The sequence below is a fragment of the Gopherus flavomarginatus genome, chromosome 7, assembly GCF_025201925.1.
Source record: "Gopherus flavomarginatus isolate rGopFla2 chromosome 7, rGopFla2.mat.asm, whole genome shotgun sequence".
NCBI lineage: Eukaryota > Metazoa > Chordata > Testudines > Testudinidae > Gopherus > Gopherus flavomarginatus.
Window position 1 is genome coordinate 8,016,135 of NC_066623.1, and position 18,721 is coordinate 8,034,855.

Consider the following 18,721-nt stretch of genomic DNA (forward strand, 5'->3'; position numbering starts at 1 on the left):
CCGAGCCGGAGCCCCGCACCTCCCTGCCCTGCCTGCAGCCAACCCCTGCTGCACCCCCCCTGCAGCCCTGCCCTGCCTGCAGCCAACCCCTGCTGTACCCCCCTGCCCTGCCTGAAGCCAGCCCCTACCTCCAGCCAGCCCCACACACCCTGCTTCCACCCAGCTCTGCACTCCCCACCCTGCCCACAGCCAGCCCCGCACCCACTGCCTCCAGCTAGCCCTGCCCCATGCCCCTGTCTGCAGCTGGCCCCACGTCCACTAGTGCCCTGCAGTTCCCAGGGTAACCCTGCACACTCGCTTCAGTGAGGGGGGCAGGGAGCAGCTAGGACCCACACATATGCACATCCTAGGGAGACCAGACAGCAAGTGTGAAAAATTGGGACGGGGTGCGGGGTAATAAGAGCCTATATAAAAGAAAGACCCAAAAATCGTTAAAAATTCCTCCTGGGAAAATACAGACATATGGTAACCCTATTGGTACAAAAATATAAATACTGTGGCACATCCCTTAAATCAGAACTTTTTATAGGGAACCGGTTAAGATTTTGGCAGCTCATCACAGCCTGCATGCCTCATATGCCTGCTAAGAGAATGGCGGTGCATAGCACTGCCCTCTAGTGGTGTAACATTGGACACACTCGGTGTCTGCATTCTAAGCACTTCACTTTCCTGAGCAGAGCCCAGTCCTCCTCCTAATGTCCATAGCAGCTGAGCCCAGGTGGCAAGGGAATGGAGCTGTTTTGTTTCCCTGTTTGTGGCAGCTAATGGTCATGGCTGCATTCTGCATCTATGGGTGTGTCTATGCTTTGAGCTGGGGATGCGATTCCTAGCTTGAGGGGAGACACCCATACTAGTGCACTAAAAGGTAGCCAGAGTGGTGCAAGCAGCAGGAGGAACTAGTTATCCTGAGTGTGTGTCCATCAGAGACCAGAGCTATGTCCCCATGATGGCTGGCTTCTCCCATTGCTCACACTGTGGTAGCTATTCTCTAATTCTAGCATGCTGGCTTGATCAGATGTCTCCTGGACCTGGGAGTCTCACCCCCTAGCTCCAGGGTGAAAACACCCTGTGTGGGTAGCTGAGGATGGTAATGGCTGCAACCCCAGATGGCTATGTGCCTACAGTCTTGTATATTGGGCACAGTGCTCTTCTGTTTTGGGTCTAGTTCACCAAATCCACTGCTATTTTGGAAGCTGTTTGGGATCCTTTTCTATTGTGCAGGTTTCTCCAGAGGTGGTTCAGTCTTGAGGACTTCGAGATACAAAGTCCCAATGTCTTGTCCCAGGGGAAAATAGTTCATTCTCCTCAGCTGTATTTTCTCATCAGCAAAATGGAGCTATTGCCTAAAATGTACTTAGTTAATATTTGTGCAGTGCTTTAAAAAGATAAAGCACTAAGCGCTACCTGTTACTCACTACCTAAAAACTCACTAGTTCAGAGTAGCTGGCTGGCCATGCCCATACCCTTCCTGAGCGTTGAGTAGACCTATATTTAACTGAAAACTAGCCCATAGAGAGCTTTGGTACACACCAGCCCCAGCCCCACCTGCACAACCTTAACTCTGCCCCTTGAAGCTGACAAGATTCACTGGAGATATACTGTAAGTACGCTTCAGCCAGGGCAGCTCTATAATAAGTAGATGTGAGGAATGATAGAGGAATGTGGTATGGTGTCCTACAGAAGTGTATTCACTCATTCATTTGCAGGCACTCCCCAGCTTCCCTTCAGTGTTAGGGACAGCTCTAAAGACTGGTGCAAGGAGTACATTGCAGCAGAGTGATACAGTGCTGGGGTGTCTGGGGCACCACTCAGAGAGCACAGAGTTAAATTTGTGGGGCAGGGGCTGGTATGTACCTTAACTCTGTATTCCCTGGTTTTCAGAGGTGCACTCAATGCCTGGAAGGGTGGGAGGTGCTGCCTGTCACCCTTAACTCCACGTGAATAAAAGATTTTTGGACAATGAATTTCCCCCTGTTTGACAGCCGATTTTTCTAAGTGCTCTAAAACCCACATGCTTACTTTGAGTGCCTTGAAAATTGCTGTGTCAGTCAGTTGCAGGTTACTAGAGAGATGAGGTAGGTGAGGTAATATATTTTATTGGACCAGCTACTGTAGGTGAGAGACACAAGACATTACCTCAGCCGCCTTGTTACTCTGGCTCATCCGCTTGGCTTGAGCCACACTGTAGATCCAACTTCTACCCTGAATAACTTCTAAAATATTGCTTCCCCAAAGGGGCAGTGGGTGCCAGATGCAAGCTGAGATCAGCCTCAGGAGGGTGATCTCAGCTGGCATATGTTTGGGGAAGATCAGAGCCATAGGTGAGCCCTAGTTGTATGCAAAAAATATTAAATCTAGAGAGATCTAATGACTGCATTCCTATATGTCTCTCTATACAAAAGCTCACTGTTGTAATGTTGTTTTGGTTGATATATATATGACAAGGATTTGTAAACTTATTAATACTTCCTTACTAAATAAATAATATAGAAAGTGTGTGTATATATAAAAACTATATAAAATTTTGATGTCACATGATTTAAGTAAGGTTTTTATATCAGGAAACCTTTGTTCTAACAATCTAAACTATGTACCACTAACTCCATCCTGGACCTTGGTGAAGAACAGCAATTTTCAAGGCACTCAAAGTAAGCATGTGGATTTTGGAGCACTTAGAAAAATTGGCTGTCAAAAAGTAAACTAAACTCAACCTTACTTCCAGTGGTGTTGCTGCCGCCACCCCACTGTACTAACCATTATAGTACATTCTTGCTCCTCTGCTGAGGCTGTCACTTGACTGTTCTTTTAGTTAGGCATTTACTGTTTCATATCTTGAGAGCCACGCTGTCTCACAGGACCACACTTGAGAAAGTATTCTCCTTGTGGTCACTGAATGGCTTTTCTTTTTTCTGGAAAATGCCTTGGCTCACAGATTTAAAAAAGCCTTGTATGCTCATGAGAAAAATCGACATTGAACAGTTCAGGTGGTGATCGGCATCTTTATGGCTGTGAAATAGTCTGGTCAGAACTTTGATAGAACACCCTCTCCTTGTACAGATCAGGAGACCAAAGGAAAGTTTACAAATATCTTTCTAAAGGGACAATAACCCTATCAGTTAATAACCCCTGTCCCCGGGTGGGACGGTCTGTAAATCAGACTGAGTAACTCTATAGCAATTATGTTGTGTTTATTTCAAACATTACCATGCAACCATATGTATGTAAACCAGCTGCAAGAAAAATACAGGAGGAGGAAAAAAAATAATTTGTGATGCATTCTTCAAGTCCACCTGCAGCACAGAATAATGCAACTAGACTGGTCTTGGGCAAAACATATGAGGTCTCTGCCTCCCTTTTTCCTACCTGAAAACAGGGCTACTTTTTACCTTCAGAGGAGGGGTTTTGTGATGCTTTATAAATTTGAGCCTGATTGCCAGAGGCCCTGAGCACCTGCAGCTATTGACTTCATCTTGAGTTCTGGAGGCACAGCCCCTCTGAAAGACAACCCCAAAGGATCAGATTTTGGAGAGTTCAGCAATCATGCTTGAGGCCAGATTTTCAAAAGAATTCAGCATCCAGTGTGCTGAGCTCCTTTTGAAAACCAGATCCTGAATCTCAATACTATAGCTTTAAAAAACAAATGCACTATAGATGTGTTAATATTATTAGTTACACAGGGGACTCCACCTCATTTCCCCAGTGCAAAAAGCCATTAACATAGCATGCTATCAAATAATAAATCTTACTTAAAACCCAATTTCCTGCCTGTGTAACATGTAACACCTAAGATTATGAAAATCAAAAGGTTTTTTTTTAAATGACTCATTTCACAATTTTTCTAGGCCCTGCTTTCTTGTATTTCACTCAGCTTGGACAGTAAAACTAACTCACTTTAGAGAGACCTGGTGTGTGAGATGATATCTTTTATTGGACTCACTTCTACTGGTGAGAGAGACAAGCTTTTGAGCTGCTTCAGAAGAGCTCTGTGTGGCCTGAAAGTGCTCTCTCTAATAGCCATGGACCAACATGGTTATAACAACACTGCATACAACAATGGAAGATGATAAATCACTTTCACTTTCTGGCTTTCATGCGCCTCCTTGCAGTGTCTGAGGTAGCAAACACTTGCAGAACAAGGTTCAAATGCAGACAAAAACAGCTGCACAGTGACCTAGCACAATATCCCATCCTGACAGAGATCACTGGGTGGGACTGCAATAGAAAAACAAAATAGTTTTCTTCTAACAGTTTTTATAAAAATCTTAAACAAGACGGACATTGACATTAACACTGACAGTATCTTTTTAACTTAAGTGATGAACAGATATTTTACATCATCTGTCACCTAGTGAGATGTTTCTTAATTCTTTATACAACAAATGACATATTTTAAACTTTATCCCACCCCCTACGTTGTAACCAAAATAACCTACCAGTTCTAGCATTAAAACAAAATAGCCAATTCCAGACTGCCACTGCAGCTCTCCTTTCTTTGTTCAAAGCATTGCTGCCTGATTTAAATTCAATGTGTGGTGCTCACCACTCCTCCAGAGGCCAGTTCCATCTTTCACATAATCAGCCAGTTTTACAGCCCAGCCATCTCAGTCTGCAGATGCTACCCACCTTGAGCTGTCCTGCTTGTCTTCTCCTGGTTTGTCAGACACAGCTGCAGAATGACTCAGCAAAAAGAAGTTAATGACTCAGCAATATGAAGTGACTACAGCAAGCTTTCTTCTTCTCTTCTCTTGCTTTGTGGGAACATAAGAAGCACAACATGGAGCTGAGGGGCTTTGACACCAGCTACAGTGTGTCTTTGAATCCCATGGAAACACCTTCTAACCCATTCTCCCTTTAAAGGTGCTGTGACTTAGAATTTGTGTCTCACTGTCCTGTGTATTAAGTACCCCGTGCAAACCAAAAGCTCCTCCCCCTAACACGGCTACCACTCTGAAACCTGACATCCAGTGATGTTTCATCCCACTGCTGCTTAATGATCTTTAATCAAACCACAGGACTCAGCATGAGACTGAGACACAATCTAAAAGCATAACAGGCACCATGCCGATAGATGTAAAAGAACAATCAACGCAACACAGTCTCCCTGCAATCATGTAACCAATATGTGTTTTAATGCCATCCACAAGCTACTCCAGTGTCTCCTGTCCCATTCATTTCAGGAGCAACAGCCCACATCCTCAAAGGTATTTAGGCATCTATCTAGACCTTTCTGCCTCTCTGAGCACCTCTCAGTCTTTAATGTACTGATCCCATTTTACAGATGGGGAACTGAGGCACAGAGGGTCCGAGCCTCAAAAGTATTTAGGCACCTAACTCCCCTGAAACCAATGGGAGTTAGGTGCCTAAATACCTTTGGGGATCTGGGCCAGAGAGAATAAGGCCCTATCTACTCAAAAAAGTTGTACTAACTGGTAAAGTTGAAGCAGTACAACCCCTGCATGTGTTCACATAATTATAGCACTAAAAAGATGTGTTATATCAATATAATTGCACACACACACTCAGGGTTTTTCACATAAAATTATTTCAGTAACCAAAATAGTTATACCAGTAAAATCAGCATGCAGTGATCAGGTCTAAGTGACTTGCCCACAGTCCCATAGGAAATCAATCACAAAGCAGGGAATTCAAGCTAGCTCTCCCATGTCCCAGATGAACATTCTCCCCACTTCACCATCCTTCCACAGTTTAAAATGTTTTTTACAGCATGCATCCTGTCTCTTTCCTGCTTCCCTCAGCTTGTCTGTTGCCAGTCTCCCCTCTCTCCCTTCTTGTGATACCTTCATCTTTGTTAGGGCAAAAGTTTTCTCCCCTGCAGTTCCTGACACAAGTTAGCTGGAAGACAACTTTCTTGTATCTCTCTGCCTCACTGAGTTCTTCTTTTATTTGAGACTAGAGAGGCCATACAGCCTAGTGGTTAGAGTATGGCACTGGGTTACAGCCAGCAACTCCTGAATTCTGATCTTGGTTCTGCCACTGACTTGAAGTATGACACTGGCCAAGTCACTTAATGGCTTAGTGCCTCAGTTTCCCCATCTGCAAAGCAAGATAATGACTTATTTGCTAACACACACAGGTGTGAGGATTTTCTAGTTTGTAAAGTATTTTGAAGATCTACATGTTCTGTGTTGCCAACTTACAATTTTATTGCAAGTCTTGCAAGAATTGATGTTTGTTAAAGCCCCAGCTCCTGGAGTCAGGTGATTATGGGAGAATAACAGCGTTCATTTAAAAATATATATATTTTCTACCTCACATGGTTGTGAAGAAAGCTTGAAAATGTGACCCTATAAAGTCTCAAAAGTCAGAAGCCAAGTAAAAAGAACTGAAAATGAATTTTTAAAAATCTCTTAATTTTAAGACAATCTAATTTTTTTTTGAAGTCTGATGTGATTTTTGAGCCCTTGAGGTTGGCAATAAGAATTACTGTACTTTTTCTTCTTAAGTACAACTCTTAGGCTATGACTACTCTACTCTACCACTTATGTCACTATAATTTATGTCACTCAGGGCGTGAATAAGCCACCCTCCTGAGCGACGTAAGTTACACCAACCTAAGTGCTGGTGTGGACAGTGCTGTCAGTGGGAGAGCTTCTCCCATGGACATAGCTATTGCCGCTCATTGCGGAAGGATTAATTAAGTCAACAGGAAAACTCTCTCCCATCGGCTTAGAGTGTCTATACGAGAGAGCTTACAGTGGCTCAGCTGCATTGGTACAGCTGCACCACTGTACTTCTCTAGTGCAGCCATGGCCTAAATGTCTGTTTTCCTTAGCTGTTGGTCTTATAATTGACGGAATGCTTCAATATTATTCAATCTACACTATCTTTTCAGAGCTGTTTTCAGTCACAAACTGCTGGCTTGTAAGTTTTAATAGCTAGGTATGGCATTACAGGAGACTCACTATATCAAATACAATTTGATATCTTCCACTATTGTTTGCAGTGTTGTAGCCCTGTTGGTCCCAGGGTATTAGAGAGACAAGGGGGGTGAGGTAATATATTTTACTGGACCAACTTCTGTTGGTGAAAGAGACAAGCTATTGAACTACTCAGGTGGTGTTGGTAACTATGAGGACTGGGTTCAATATCTCGGGGTTCTTCTTAACAATACAAAACAGAACCAGATTGAGTCCCCACCAAGTAATCTGGAAAACTAACACCACCTTGGGTGCCACTAAGAGGCCAGACTTCCCCACTTACAAGCACCATATCTATGTATAACAAAAGAAAACTTATATTACAAGAAAAAGGAAAACTAGCATTCATCTGGGAAAACACAGCCATGATTCAAAAGCATGTATCCATAAAACACGCATCCTGCAATATGTTGGGTGGTGTTCTTTGCCTCAGTTTCTTGCCTGGTGGTGCGAAAGTTTTAACAAAGGAATGTCACTTTAACATGCCACTCCCTGTTCCCTCTGCTGCACCCCACTCACATTTGGTTATTCTTGGTCAAGGAAGACCCAGAGTTCAGAAGTGTGTTCACCTAGGTTCACCTCCCATCCCTAAAAGAGACAAAACCTGAAGAACAGTGCTGTGTATCTCGAATGTTTGTCCAATAAAAGATATTACTTCACCTATCTTGTCTCTCTGATATCCAATAAAGTTGTTTTCATATGTATTTTACCACATGCTTTACACACTGCACCAACAGACAGAGGGACTTTAGGAAAAGCCTCTGTAGAGGTTGCAGTGGCTAGAGAATTAGAAGGCTAGAAGTAAGTATGAGAGCACAGGGGCAGGGTGGAGAAGCCAGTTTCTAATCATAGTTGATATGCATTCTGAGAATGTGACATTTGCCTACATTAGAATACAGGTGAACAATAAAACTATGTTCCACTGAGGGTTTGGGACAGACCTTTTCCTTGGCACATTCTCAGGGCCTGATCCAAAGCCTATTGATGTCAGTGGAAAGACTCCCATTCACTTCAATGGGCTTTGGATCAGGCTCTTACTGTTTGCCCTAGGGTGACTAGCTGGATGGTCTATGATGAACATTAAGGGATAAATCTTGATTTCACTGATGTCAAAGTTTCAATGGGATCAAGGTTTTGCACTAAATCTGTTAACATATTCTTGTACCTCCATCCCTCCCCTTCCTTCCTTATGGCTTTGTGGTGTTAATCAATTGTGGGACATAGTCCCTCTTTCCTTCTCTTCCCATAGAAAGTGTAAAAAACTCTGAGATTGAATTGGAGTCTTTGACCTTTCATCCCATTTAGGCCCTTTCTACACTTGGAACATAGTGGTGTTTGAAAATTGTAACAGGATTTAATAATGATACACAACAGTGTTGCCAAGTCTCACAAGTTTATTGAGAGTCTGGTAGTATTTGGTGTTTTAATTGAAACTGCAGTTTCTAGAGTCAAGTGATCACAGAGAAACCCAGCTTCCATTTTAAAAATAAGGAAGTTTCTAGTTCTTGTGGTTGCAGAAAAAAGTTTGAAAATGTGACCTGAGTGCACCCTAAAGGCTCAAAGACCAAAAGGGAAATAAACAATCTCATTATTTTGGGGGCCAGAGTTACAATTTTTGAATGTGTGGTGTTGGTAACACTGACACAATTTTATAATAAAGCCAAAGCCTCAGAAGTGGTGAGATTTGTACTCTACACAGTGTGTGTCCTTTGTTTTAGAGCAGGGAAGGCATCTGCTCATGGCATTATCTTCATTTTGCAGATAGGGATACTGAGACATAGAAATTATTTGCACAGTGACAGAACTGGGAAAAAAATCCAGGTTCCTCTGTTCTTTTCTTACCGAGGGAGCACACTTCCACCTCCACAGCTTCTGACTGCCAAAAGCTGCTTTACAGATATCTCCAAAAAGGACATACTTAGTTTCAGTAGAAATCTACTTATGCTGTTTCTGCTGCTCAGTTTGGGGATGAGATAGATGGGATCAAAAGGCATTTGTGTGTCTGCTCTGAATGACTTAGGGTATGGCTACACTCGAAACTTCAAAGCGCTGCCGTGTGAGTGTAGTCGCAGCGCCAGCACTGGGAGAGCTCTCCCAGCGCTGCACGTACTCCACATCCTCATGGGGTTTAGATTGCAGCACTGGGAGCCGCACTCCCAGCGCTGCGGCACTGTTTACACTGATGCTTTACAGCACTGTATCTTGCAGGGCTCAGAGGGGTGTTTTTTTTCACACCCCTGAGTGAGAAAGTTGCAGCGCTGTAAAGCACCAGTGTAGCCATGGCCAAAGACTCTGGCCAAAGCTGGCTATTCCCTTTTTGGGGCTGCATTAGGGTCAGCATCTCACCAGGTGGCGCTGTTTATGAAGTCACAAAGGCTACTGTTGTGTGTGGGAGGAAAGATTGACAAATATGTTCCTGTAAAAAGCATTTCATGATTAGTCATGTTGACTCGGGGAAAATGCCATTATTTTGCCACTGAGGATTAAATCCATCCAAGTGCAGAGGGCTTGTGCAAGGCCCTATTATGTGTCATCTCTTTGTTACACACCAACCAAGCTCCCCATAAACTCTTAACACAAGGTTTTCAGAGGTGACTAGGGCCTAATTTCAACCTCAAAAAGTGTGTGTGTGTGTGTGTGTGTGTGTATTTTCATACGCCCATATGATTCAACATGCAAGTGCATGGGTAAACAGGCAGATATACACATGCACACACAATCCTGTTAGCTTTCAGTCAGCTACACATTGATAAACAGCCACTAGCAACACAATTCCCCTAATCCTGTGCTACAGGATTTGGTAATGGACTATATCCAAGCAACAAAGGACAGCAATGCAGGACCCTGAAGACACAGCTGGGTGGGACAGAATGAGCATATCCTTGTGCTTCCCCTGGAAACTGAACTGCTAACTTTCTAACTGGGTGTGTTTGTGAAAGAAGCCTGCTGTGAAACTGAAAGCAGTAACTGATGCATAGGGCTCATTTAATGAACATCTTCCTTTGTGATGCCTGCATGTTACACAGGTTACCATAGTAGCAGCATCCATATCAAACGGGCCAAGAAGCTGGAAGAAGTAGGTCAGTGTGGTCTAAATAATACCCAGACATGTCAGTTTCAAACTCAACTTGATCAAGGGAAGAAAATGAAATCGAGACAAGATTAAAATATATGGCTTCAAAAGTGCATTTATTTTAATCAGAGAAATACACCATCAGCAACTTTTTCAAGCTACTTATCTTTTGTGTTATTACGAGAGATGGGCTTGAATCAAACACCAGAAACCAGACCACAAACTATAAGAGAATATGGATGCTACTTTGGACCTCAGCTTCTCAGCTGCTCTTTATTTCTCTAAAGGCCCAAATTAAAACTCCCACACTCTAGCTCCATGAAACTATGATGAAGTTCAGATCTGGGGCAGACTAGCCCCCATATTTAGTTACTAACTTTGCCTTATTTTTATCTCATTAAATCAAATTTACTTCAAGGAGCAGAGAAAGGAAAGGAAGTCATGCTGAAGTTATGCAATGTACATTTTATTTCCTTCTGTGGCATAGAGGCGTCAGTGTTCTCATGCTTGGTTTGAACTCTCTGTATTGTTATGAGATACATTCTAATATCAATTTTATAGATTTAAAGCAGAATGTTTCAGATATGCTTGCTGAGGGCTATACCATCACTTTCAGGGGGGCTCTCCCCTTAACATAAGGTGTAACCACACAAGGAAAAAGGGTTATTCTTACCTTATGCTAGCTAACACGTGATAAAATACTGTTGAGGACAAGGCAGCTTATAGGTTTCACGCTAGTTAGCAGGTCAAGGTAGAGATTATATGGGAGTATAGGGTTTACCTTGACTTGCTAATGTTTATTACTGTAACTGGCATTGCCTGGCCTTCGCTAGGATTTTACTTCATGTTAGTTATGATGATTAGTGTACACAAGATCAGAATGAACATATCTTTTTTCCTAGTAAAGACAAGACCAAAGAGTTTAACAGATGCATAGGGCCTTGTGTTAACTCTCTGCTTATCAGTGAATTTCCTTGAGCGAGAACCTTGAAACAACTTAGCCATTCATTGCACTAAAATTTGGAAAAATTGTGTCTTTTCCCCATCCAAACAGTTAACATCACTGTTGTACTGTGGGTTCTTATATTTCTAGTTTTTAAAAAAATGCTTTAAAAGTAACAATTACATAAAAACTGCCAAAGCAGGACTCATTGAGCAAGAATTAAGAGTCTTACAGACAAGTCCTTGTAGAAAAGGATAAGGAGAGGGAATGGGGTGAGGAAAGAGCCTCAGTTAGCTTGACAAAAATACAGATGTTCAAGGCACTGACATGTTATTTGCATCAGAAGCCTTAATTAGGTATCAAATTACCTAGTTTAGATACGTCCTTAATCCTAAATATTTAAAGCTCTGAGTTACTTGCTGGTAACTGAGAAGTATAAAAGTGACCACTCAGATATCCCTCATGTGTGAAAATATGACTAGCTGAAACAGGGCAATTGTGAGTCACTGCAAGCAAGGTGATGAGGTTGAGCCAGGCCAAACATCCAGGGTGGTAGCGAACAAGCAAGCCCCAAGCAGGTGAGCTCCTGAGCTAGGCCTTCCTGAGGGTTTACTGAAGCGAGAATCAATTCTGTACTTTGGTGAGTGGCTGAAACAAAGGTCTGGTTACTGAGCAGGATGTGTTTAGAACTGTATCAAAGCATTTTAGGTCTGGTTCTGCACCTATGGAGTAATTGGGAGTTTTGCCATTGACTTCAGTGGGTCCAGGATCCTTTTTGAGCTGGCTGGTGACCTCACAGGTTTGTTCTGAAAGCTCACTGTATGGATTGCCTGAGTAACCAGGCACTTATGAGTCATCAGCAGAGATATTACCTGCATATAACAACATGAGATCAGGCCTTACTTACACACAAAACATATGCCAGTATAGTTATAGTGGTACAACCCCACTCCCTCAGTGTGGATGTAGTTATACTGGTATAAATGCACTTATATCACTCTTATCTTCAGGCTCTGTGTACACTGTGCACCTTACAACAGCGTGGTTGTGCCACTAAGCCGCACCATTGCAAGGGGCGGTAGCTTTGTCAATGGCAGAGTGGCTCCTGCCGATGAAGTGCTGTCCACGCTGAGGCTTTTTGTCATTAAAACTTTTGTTGTTCAGGGGAGTGTTTTTTTTCACACTCTTGAGTGACAGAAGTTTTGACGACGAAAGCGCAGTGTAGACATGGCCTTACTCTCTTATGGGAAGAGGAATAATCTATGCTTGTATTAGGCAGCTTTATATTGGTATAACTGTGTGCACACTAGGGATGGAACCAGTATAACTATATCAGTAAAAATGTCCCACCCTTAACTACTACACTGGTACAAAACGTGTGTGTAGATCAGGCTCAGTTTAACTAATGAATAGAAAAGCAGCAAACAGATGAGCTCCCAAATAAGTGCAGAGAGATCTGAGAAAAAACATGGTGGATAGAGGTGATCTTCTCAGATGCTTCAGGTCCCAAGTGAAAACTGATGCTGGAGACAACTCTGGAGATAAGATGATGGTGTAAAGAGGAAGGTTGTGGATTCAAAAAGCATAGAAATGGTTTCTGAGATGAGAGATGACTGGATAAGCTGGTCAACACTTGAACATCACCCCCCCCCCAAAACAGCCTCAAAAATAGCCAGGCTTATTAGTGAATTTCAGTTTAGGACTATTGGGGCAGGGGAGTTCTCATCCAGTTTCAGTAAGCAGACAACTACTTTAATGTAATTAACAAGAAAGAACACATACTCTGTAAGAAAAGGGGAAGAATAAGACTATAAAGGTGCAATGGATGCTTGAACCTTCATCATTTGCACAAAATGAGTAGGAGGCTCATTGTGGATTATCTAATTTTGTGAATTAGCAAAAAGAAGAAAAGACTAGCACACAATAAACATTTTTATGAATATGGTTCTGCTTTTATTAATCATGACAATGTACCTTAGGCTTGCTCCAAAGCCCATTGACCTCAATGAAAAGACTCTCACTGACATTGGGGCAAGCCCATGACACTTAAAAAAAAAAAAATCCCAAAGCAAAAGGGGAGTAGAGATCTCCTGTATCTCCCTGCTTTAATCCTCTCATGACAGATGGAGCAATGTCAGACTGTCAGGGTTTTGGTGAGAATTAATCTGGTTTGCAGATCAACTAAGGGCCTCTCTACATTTAAAATGCTACAATAATACAGCTGTGCGGCTGTAGCACTTCAGTGTAGACACTCCCTACACCAATGGTGGGGGTTCTCCTGTCAGGGTAAGTAATCCACCTCCTTGAGAGATGATAGGTAGGTTGTCGACCAAATGCTCTCTACACGGGGCCTTGGGTCGGCTTTTGGATTTTTTACACCCCTGAACAATGTAGGTGGGTTAACCTAATTTTCTAGTACAGACCAGCCGTAATTGAGAGTTAATGAGGTTTAACTGTGCATTAAGTGTCCATACATAAATGCAGGGAGCAGAGGGAAGCAACACAATCTAGAAGCGATTCCCAGCAGTGGGGAGAATCACCTAGTGCACACAGCTGAAACATGGCGGGATGATTCTCATAACTAAGGTGTGAATGTTAGTTGGTACAAGCTATGTAAGAAAGACATAAAGGGAAGTGGTACAACAGATAATGAATCCCATCATCTTTTAAGCAGCAGATTTGTGAACACTGATCAGTTCTCCTCCTCCCCAAAAGGGTGGTTTCTGACACATTATGTATTATTTGTATTGCAGTAGTGCTGAGGATTCCCAGTCTAGGCTCAGAGCTCCATTGTGCCAGGCACTGTACAGAGAGAGTCACTCCCCCAGAATGCTTACAGTCTAGGTGTCAGACAGGGTGGGACAGATGGACAAAACAGACAGAGTGGGGATGGGCTGGGAAGATAAGTTAATAAAATTAACAGGGTTTAGTCGAAAAATAGCAGTCTGGGCTTGCCCTTTTCCCAGTCAATGCCACGGGGCAGCGATGCGAAGGCATCATGGAGGCGGCAGGTAAATTTTAGGAGGGAGTTAGAAGAGGATCAGGTGGTGGATTTACACACAACAATACTTTATTACTTGTAGAATGGTCTTGATTTGCTAGAGCTGCTGGTTCATGCAAGACAATCCTAGGCTGACAGCGAGATTTTTTTCACTTCTTGTTTTATACTGACTTTGTTTGACCTTCAAATAAGAGAGGGGTAAACCTGTGAAGGCTATTAATAACCATGTCCTGGGCCAGATATCTCTTCCATGGGAAACCCTAGAGAGAGGAAATAGCTGCAAAGATTCTGAGGCGATTTTTCCATCTGCAGCAAGGCACAGCCTCCTCATCCCTCCACCAGGGGGCCTTCCCCTCAACATGGTGGATCTCCAAGTGTCTGGAGCAGGCCAGGGGTATTTGCCTAGATGCCCCGCTTACTCAGCACTGCCTCTTTGGTCCCCAGTTTGCTGGCAGCATGGCTTCACTGCAGCCATGGTCCCAGGGATCTCCACCTCACAGCGGTTGCCTCTGTGACTCTGGGAAATAGAGAAACTTCATAAAAAAGCTAGTACAGCCTCATGCTGTATTATCTTTCCCAGGCAATCACCACAAAGATAGAGGATGGATGATTAATGTTGTTGTCTCCCAATCACACATGCCTCTTTCCCTTCCTCAGTGAAGACCTGCAGAGCATCCTCTGTTAGCTCCAGAGGAGAGGGGGGCAATGCCACTTATACTGACCCTTGCTTCCGCATTGATGGGGGCAGAGCCACAGATGTTAGAGGCCCGTGTGAGGGGATTATCTGAGCATGTGATTTCTAACTTCAAGGTGCAGTCTGTGTAATTCTTACTATATGGACAACTAATGCTTCCAGTACTAAAACATTCTTGAAAGTTTTAAATATTATGGAGGACAATTTACTAACTCAAAAAGTGTTGCAGCCAAAATGGGGGAATTCTATATTAGACCTTATCTTAAAAAACAAGAGGAATTGATCATAACAATAAAAATGAATGGTAGCTTAGGTACAAGTGATGATGACTTGATCACAGTTATAGTCTGCAAGCAGAATAAAGTCCAGACCACTAATATATACACTTAGAGCTTTAATAGGGTCAATTTCACAAAGCTGAAAACAATTATGAGACAAATGAGCTGGAAAGAAGTAGTTAATCAGAAAAATTTGAATGATAATTGGGAATCATTTAAGAGCATCTTACTTGTTGCCCAAAAAGCCACAATCGAGGAAAAAGGCCATACTGGTTAAGGGCATGGCTACGCTTGCAGACGTAAAGTGCTTTGAGTTAAACCAGGTTTTTGAGAGCACAGCAGGTTGATAAAGGTAATAGTGTAGACGTAAATAGACTTCTGTAAAACATCTGAATTGGTACTGCATGAGATTTTGTTTAAAAAACTAAAATGATATAAAATTAACATGGCACACATTAAGGGGATTAAAAACCAGCTAACTGATAGGTCTCAATACGTAACTGTAAATGTGGAATCGTTATTGAGTGGGTATGTTCCCAGTGGGGTCCCACAGGAATCAGTTCTTGGCCTTATACTATTTAACATTTTTCTCAAAGACCTCAAAGTAAACATAGAATCATCACTGATAAAGTTTGCAGATGATACAAAAATTGGAGGAGTAGCAAATAACGAAGACGACAGGTTGTAAATAAACAATATATGCTTATTTCTGTATCAAGGACCTGTCCTCTTCATTATTTGCTACTCCCCCAATTTTTGTATCACCTGCAAACTTTACCAGATAAACAATGTGTGTTTTAATATGGCTAAATGCAAATGTATACATTTAGGAACAAAGAGTGAGGTCGTACTTACAGAATGTAGGTGAGGTCATACTTACAGTTACTCTGAAAAAGATTTGTGGATTGTGGTAGATAATCAGCTGAACATAAACGCCCTTTAGGCCAAAAGGGCTAACGCAATCCTGGAACACATAAACTGGGGAATTTTGAGTAGGAGCAGAGAGGTTATTTTACATTACATTTTGCACTGATGAAAGCTGTTGGAATATTGGGTCTAGTTCTGATGCCCAAAATTCAAATTGATAAATTGGGGAGGGTTCAAAGAAGAGCCACGAGAACAATTAGAAGATTAGAAAACATGCCATACAGTGACAGACTCGAGCTCAATCTATTCAGCTTAACAAAAAGAAGGTTAAGGGGCAACTTGATTACAGTCTGTAAATGCCTACATGGGGAACAACTATTTAATAATGGGCTCTGCAGCATGGGAGATGGGTGGAGTCCCCCTTTGGGGAGGTTAGCCTCCAGCTCTGCCCCTTCCGCGCCCTGCCCTGCCCCCCCAGCAGGAGCCACAAGCCCCCTCACTCCCAGTTGCAGGATCCCCGAGCTGACCGCAGCCTGGAGTATCCTCCCATCTCCCTGGCTGGAGGAGCCCTGGGCTGGCTGCAGCCCAGAGCGCCCCCTCTCACCCTCGGCTGGCCAAAGCCTTGCCATGCCTCCCCTCCCCGGACCCAGCCCCCACAGGAGAAAAGTGTCTGTTAAGGTGCTTTTGATATGCCTCATGCAGGTTCTGGGGCAGCTGAGGAGGTATGTGCCTCATCAGCCACCCCAGAACCTGCACGGGGCATAATAAAACAAAAACTTCACCGCCAAACCCCGCAACCAGGTGGCCCAGCGGCAGTGGCAGCACCAGGGGAGGCAGAGCTTCCCCTGGCCTATTATACCCGCCACCCATGCTCTGCAGTCTAGCAGACAAAGGTATAACACGATTCAATGGTTGAAAGTTGACGCTAGACAAATTCAGACTGGAAATAAGGTATACATTTTTAATGGTGAGAATAATTAACCACTGGAACAATCTACCAAGGGAGGTGGTGGATTCCCCATCATTCACAATTTTAAAATCAAGATTGGATGTTTTCTAAAATATGTGCTTTAGGAATTAGTTTGAGAAAGTTCTATGACCTGTGTTATATGGGAGATCAGATGAGATGATCAAAATGGTTCTTTTTGGCCTTGGAATCTATGAATCCATGGAAATGAAAACTATATGCTTGGATGCCTACTCAACCTGTGCACCAAAGCTCCATGGTTTCTGTATGATTTTCATGTTCAGTAAAGAGAGAAATAAAAAGCTAGCAGATATAATTTTATGATTACCCTAGACACAATTACTTTGGCCAGATGGCAGTCTCTAGAGCCTAAGTTTTAGCTACTGGTTCTAATTCAGTGCTGTCCTGTCTGGCCTCTCAGTTTTGTAACTCATGCTGCAGGTTGGATTTGTATTTCACAATTTTCTGCTATAGGTTTCTTGACTGATCCCCTGCTTTCATCCTGCCTCACCATGAATACCATCGCTAACATAATACAGGAGCTGCGTGACTATTGGGCAGACCATTTCTCACGCAGATTTCTACCTAAGAGGCCTCCCCTTCGCCGAATCAACTCCATTTCCACTTTCTACCTCCTGGACTACAGAACCCGGCAGGCTGAACTGGGTTTGGATTACGGTCCTCCGCGGGCTCAGCTGAGTGATGCCAAGTTTGTCTTCCAGGATGGCAAATGGCAAGGTGAGAGTGGCCTCTCTCATCGGCCACCACTGCTACAGTTATTCTCCTCCCATGACCGGGAGCAGTCCTGTAAGGTAATGAAGAAGGAGAACAAGGCTCTCCTGGAGGAGAACAATTACCTGAAGCTGCAGCTCGAGCTGCTGATGGACATGCTGACAGAAACCACAGCCAGACTGCACATGGAGGAGAAAAAGATGGACATCCCCACATGGCACACCAAGATCAAGAAGCCAAATAAGGTGTTGATGCTTAAGTCCTAGCAGGAATCTTGGATGCAAGACCAGGGAGTTTACACTGCTTGGTTCTAGAAGTCTAAAAAATTCCTGAATCAAATTAACTTGTAGAGTGATTTTTGCTTTAATTGTATGTATTAAGTAAATTAGAATTTATTGTATGACTGCCAATTAGACAGCAAGAAATCAGTCAGTACAGTTCATTACACTTCAAAACCAAACCTGACTGTTCATGGATTGTGTCATATAAACAACAGAAAAGCAGTTTTACCCATTATTCAAATGCAGAAGTTGGTATTTAAGAATATTCTTGAACTTAAAATCACTTTTAACTAACAGTAGAATAAAATAATAAAACTTAGCACTTTTACGGTGCTGTTCATCTATAGAGCTCAAAGAACATTAAAGGAAATATCATTACCTCAATACTACAGTTGCAAAACTCATGGCAGATAGAGAGGAAGGACGATCCAGTGGTTAGGGTGCTTAAGACTCAAGAGACCTATGTTCAATTTTCTACTCTGCCAGGGGCTTCCTGTGCATGATGACCTTGGTCAAGTTGCCTAGTCTCTCAGTTTTCCAAATGTAAATGGGGGTGATACCTCCCTTCCTCTCAGTGGGGCTGTGAGGATGAATACAGTCTTTTCAAGATGGTGAGGTACTAAGGCGATGAGGATTCCCTAGGAGTGGGAGCTCAGCCTTTATGATACTCTTCAGGCTGAATCACCTGCGTATGATCTGGGTCAGTGGTATCATCCCTTCTCCCTCAGGATCTGCTGGGAGTTATTAAGACCCAAGCAGAATTATTTCAGAATTAAAAAAAACCCTTGTAGTCTTCTGAGCTCAGAGGTATTTTCATGAGACTGTAGCAGGTCCACTGTAATATATATATAAAAACAAGGCCGAATTACTGTCTTCGGTGCAGTTTGTGCAGCCTGGCAGTAAGAGGGAGAGCTCCCCCCTCAGACCACCCTGTGGCTATCTCCAGA

At 43.0% G+C, this 18,721-nt stretch overlaps 1 protein-coding gene and 1 long non-coding RNA gene across 2 annotated transcripts; one reads left to right on the forward strand and one right to left on the reverse strand.

The window, feature by feature from the left end:
• Nucleotides 1-3,171: 3,171 nt before the first annotated feature.
• On the reverse strand, nt 3,172-6,178 carry LOC127055069 (uncharacterized). Its single transcript, XR_007775392.1, has 2 exons — nt 4,624-6,178; nt 3,172-4,212 (listed from the first exon to the last, which is right to left on the reverse strand). It is a non-coding gene; the product is annotated as an uncharacterized LOC127055069 (long non-coding RNA).
• Nucleotides 6,179-17,273: 11,095 nt separating this feature from the next.
• Nucleotides 17,274-17,759, forward strand: CBY3 (chibby family member 3). The gene has a single exon (XM_050961927.1). The coding sequence runs from the start codon at nt 17,274-17,276 to the stop codon at nt 17,757-17,759; it is 486 nt and encodes a 161-aa protein (XP_050817884.1).
• Nucleotides 17,760-18,721: the final 962 nt, after the last annotated feature.

Bases quoted from the DNA above. Each gene is read 5' to 3' on its own strand.
- CBY3 (XM_050961927.1), top strand. From the start codon at position 17,274: ATGAATACCATCGCTAACATAATACAGGAGCTGCGTGACTATTGGGCA.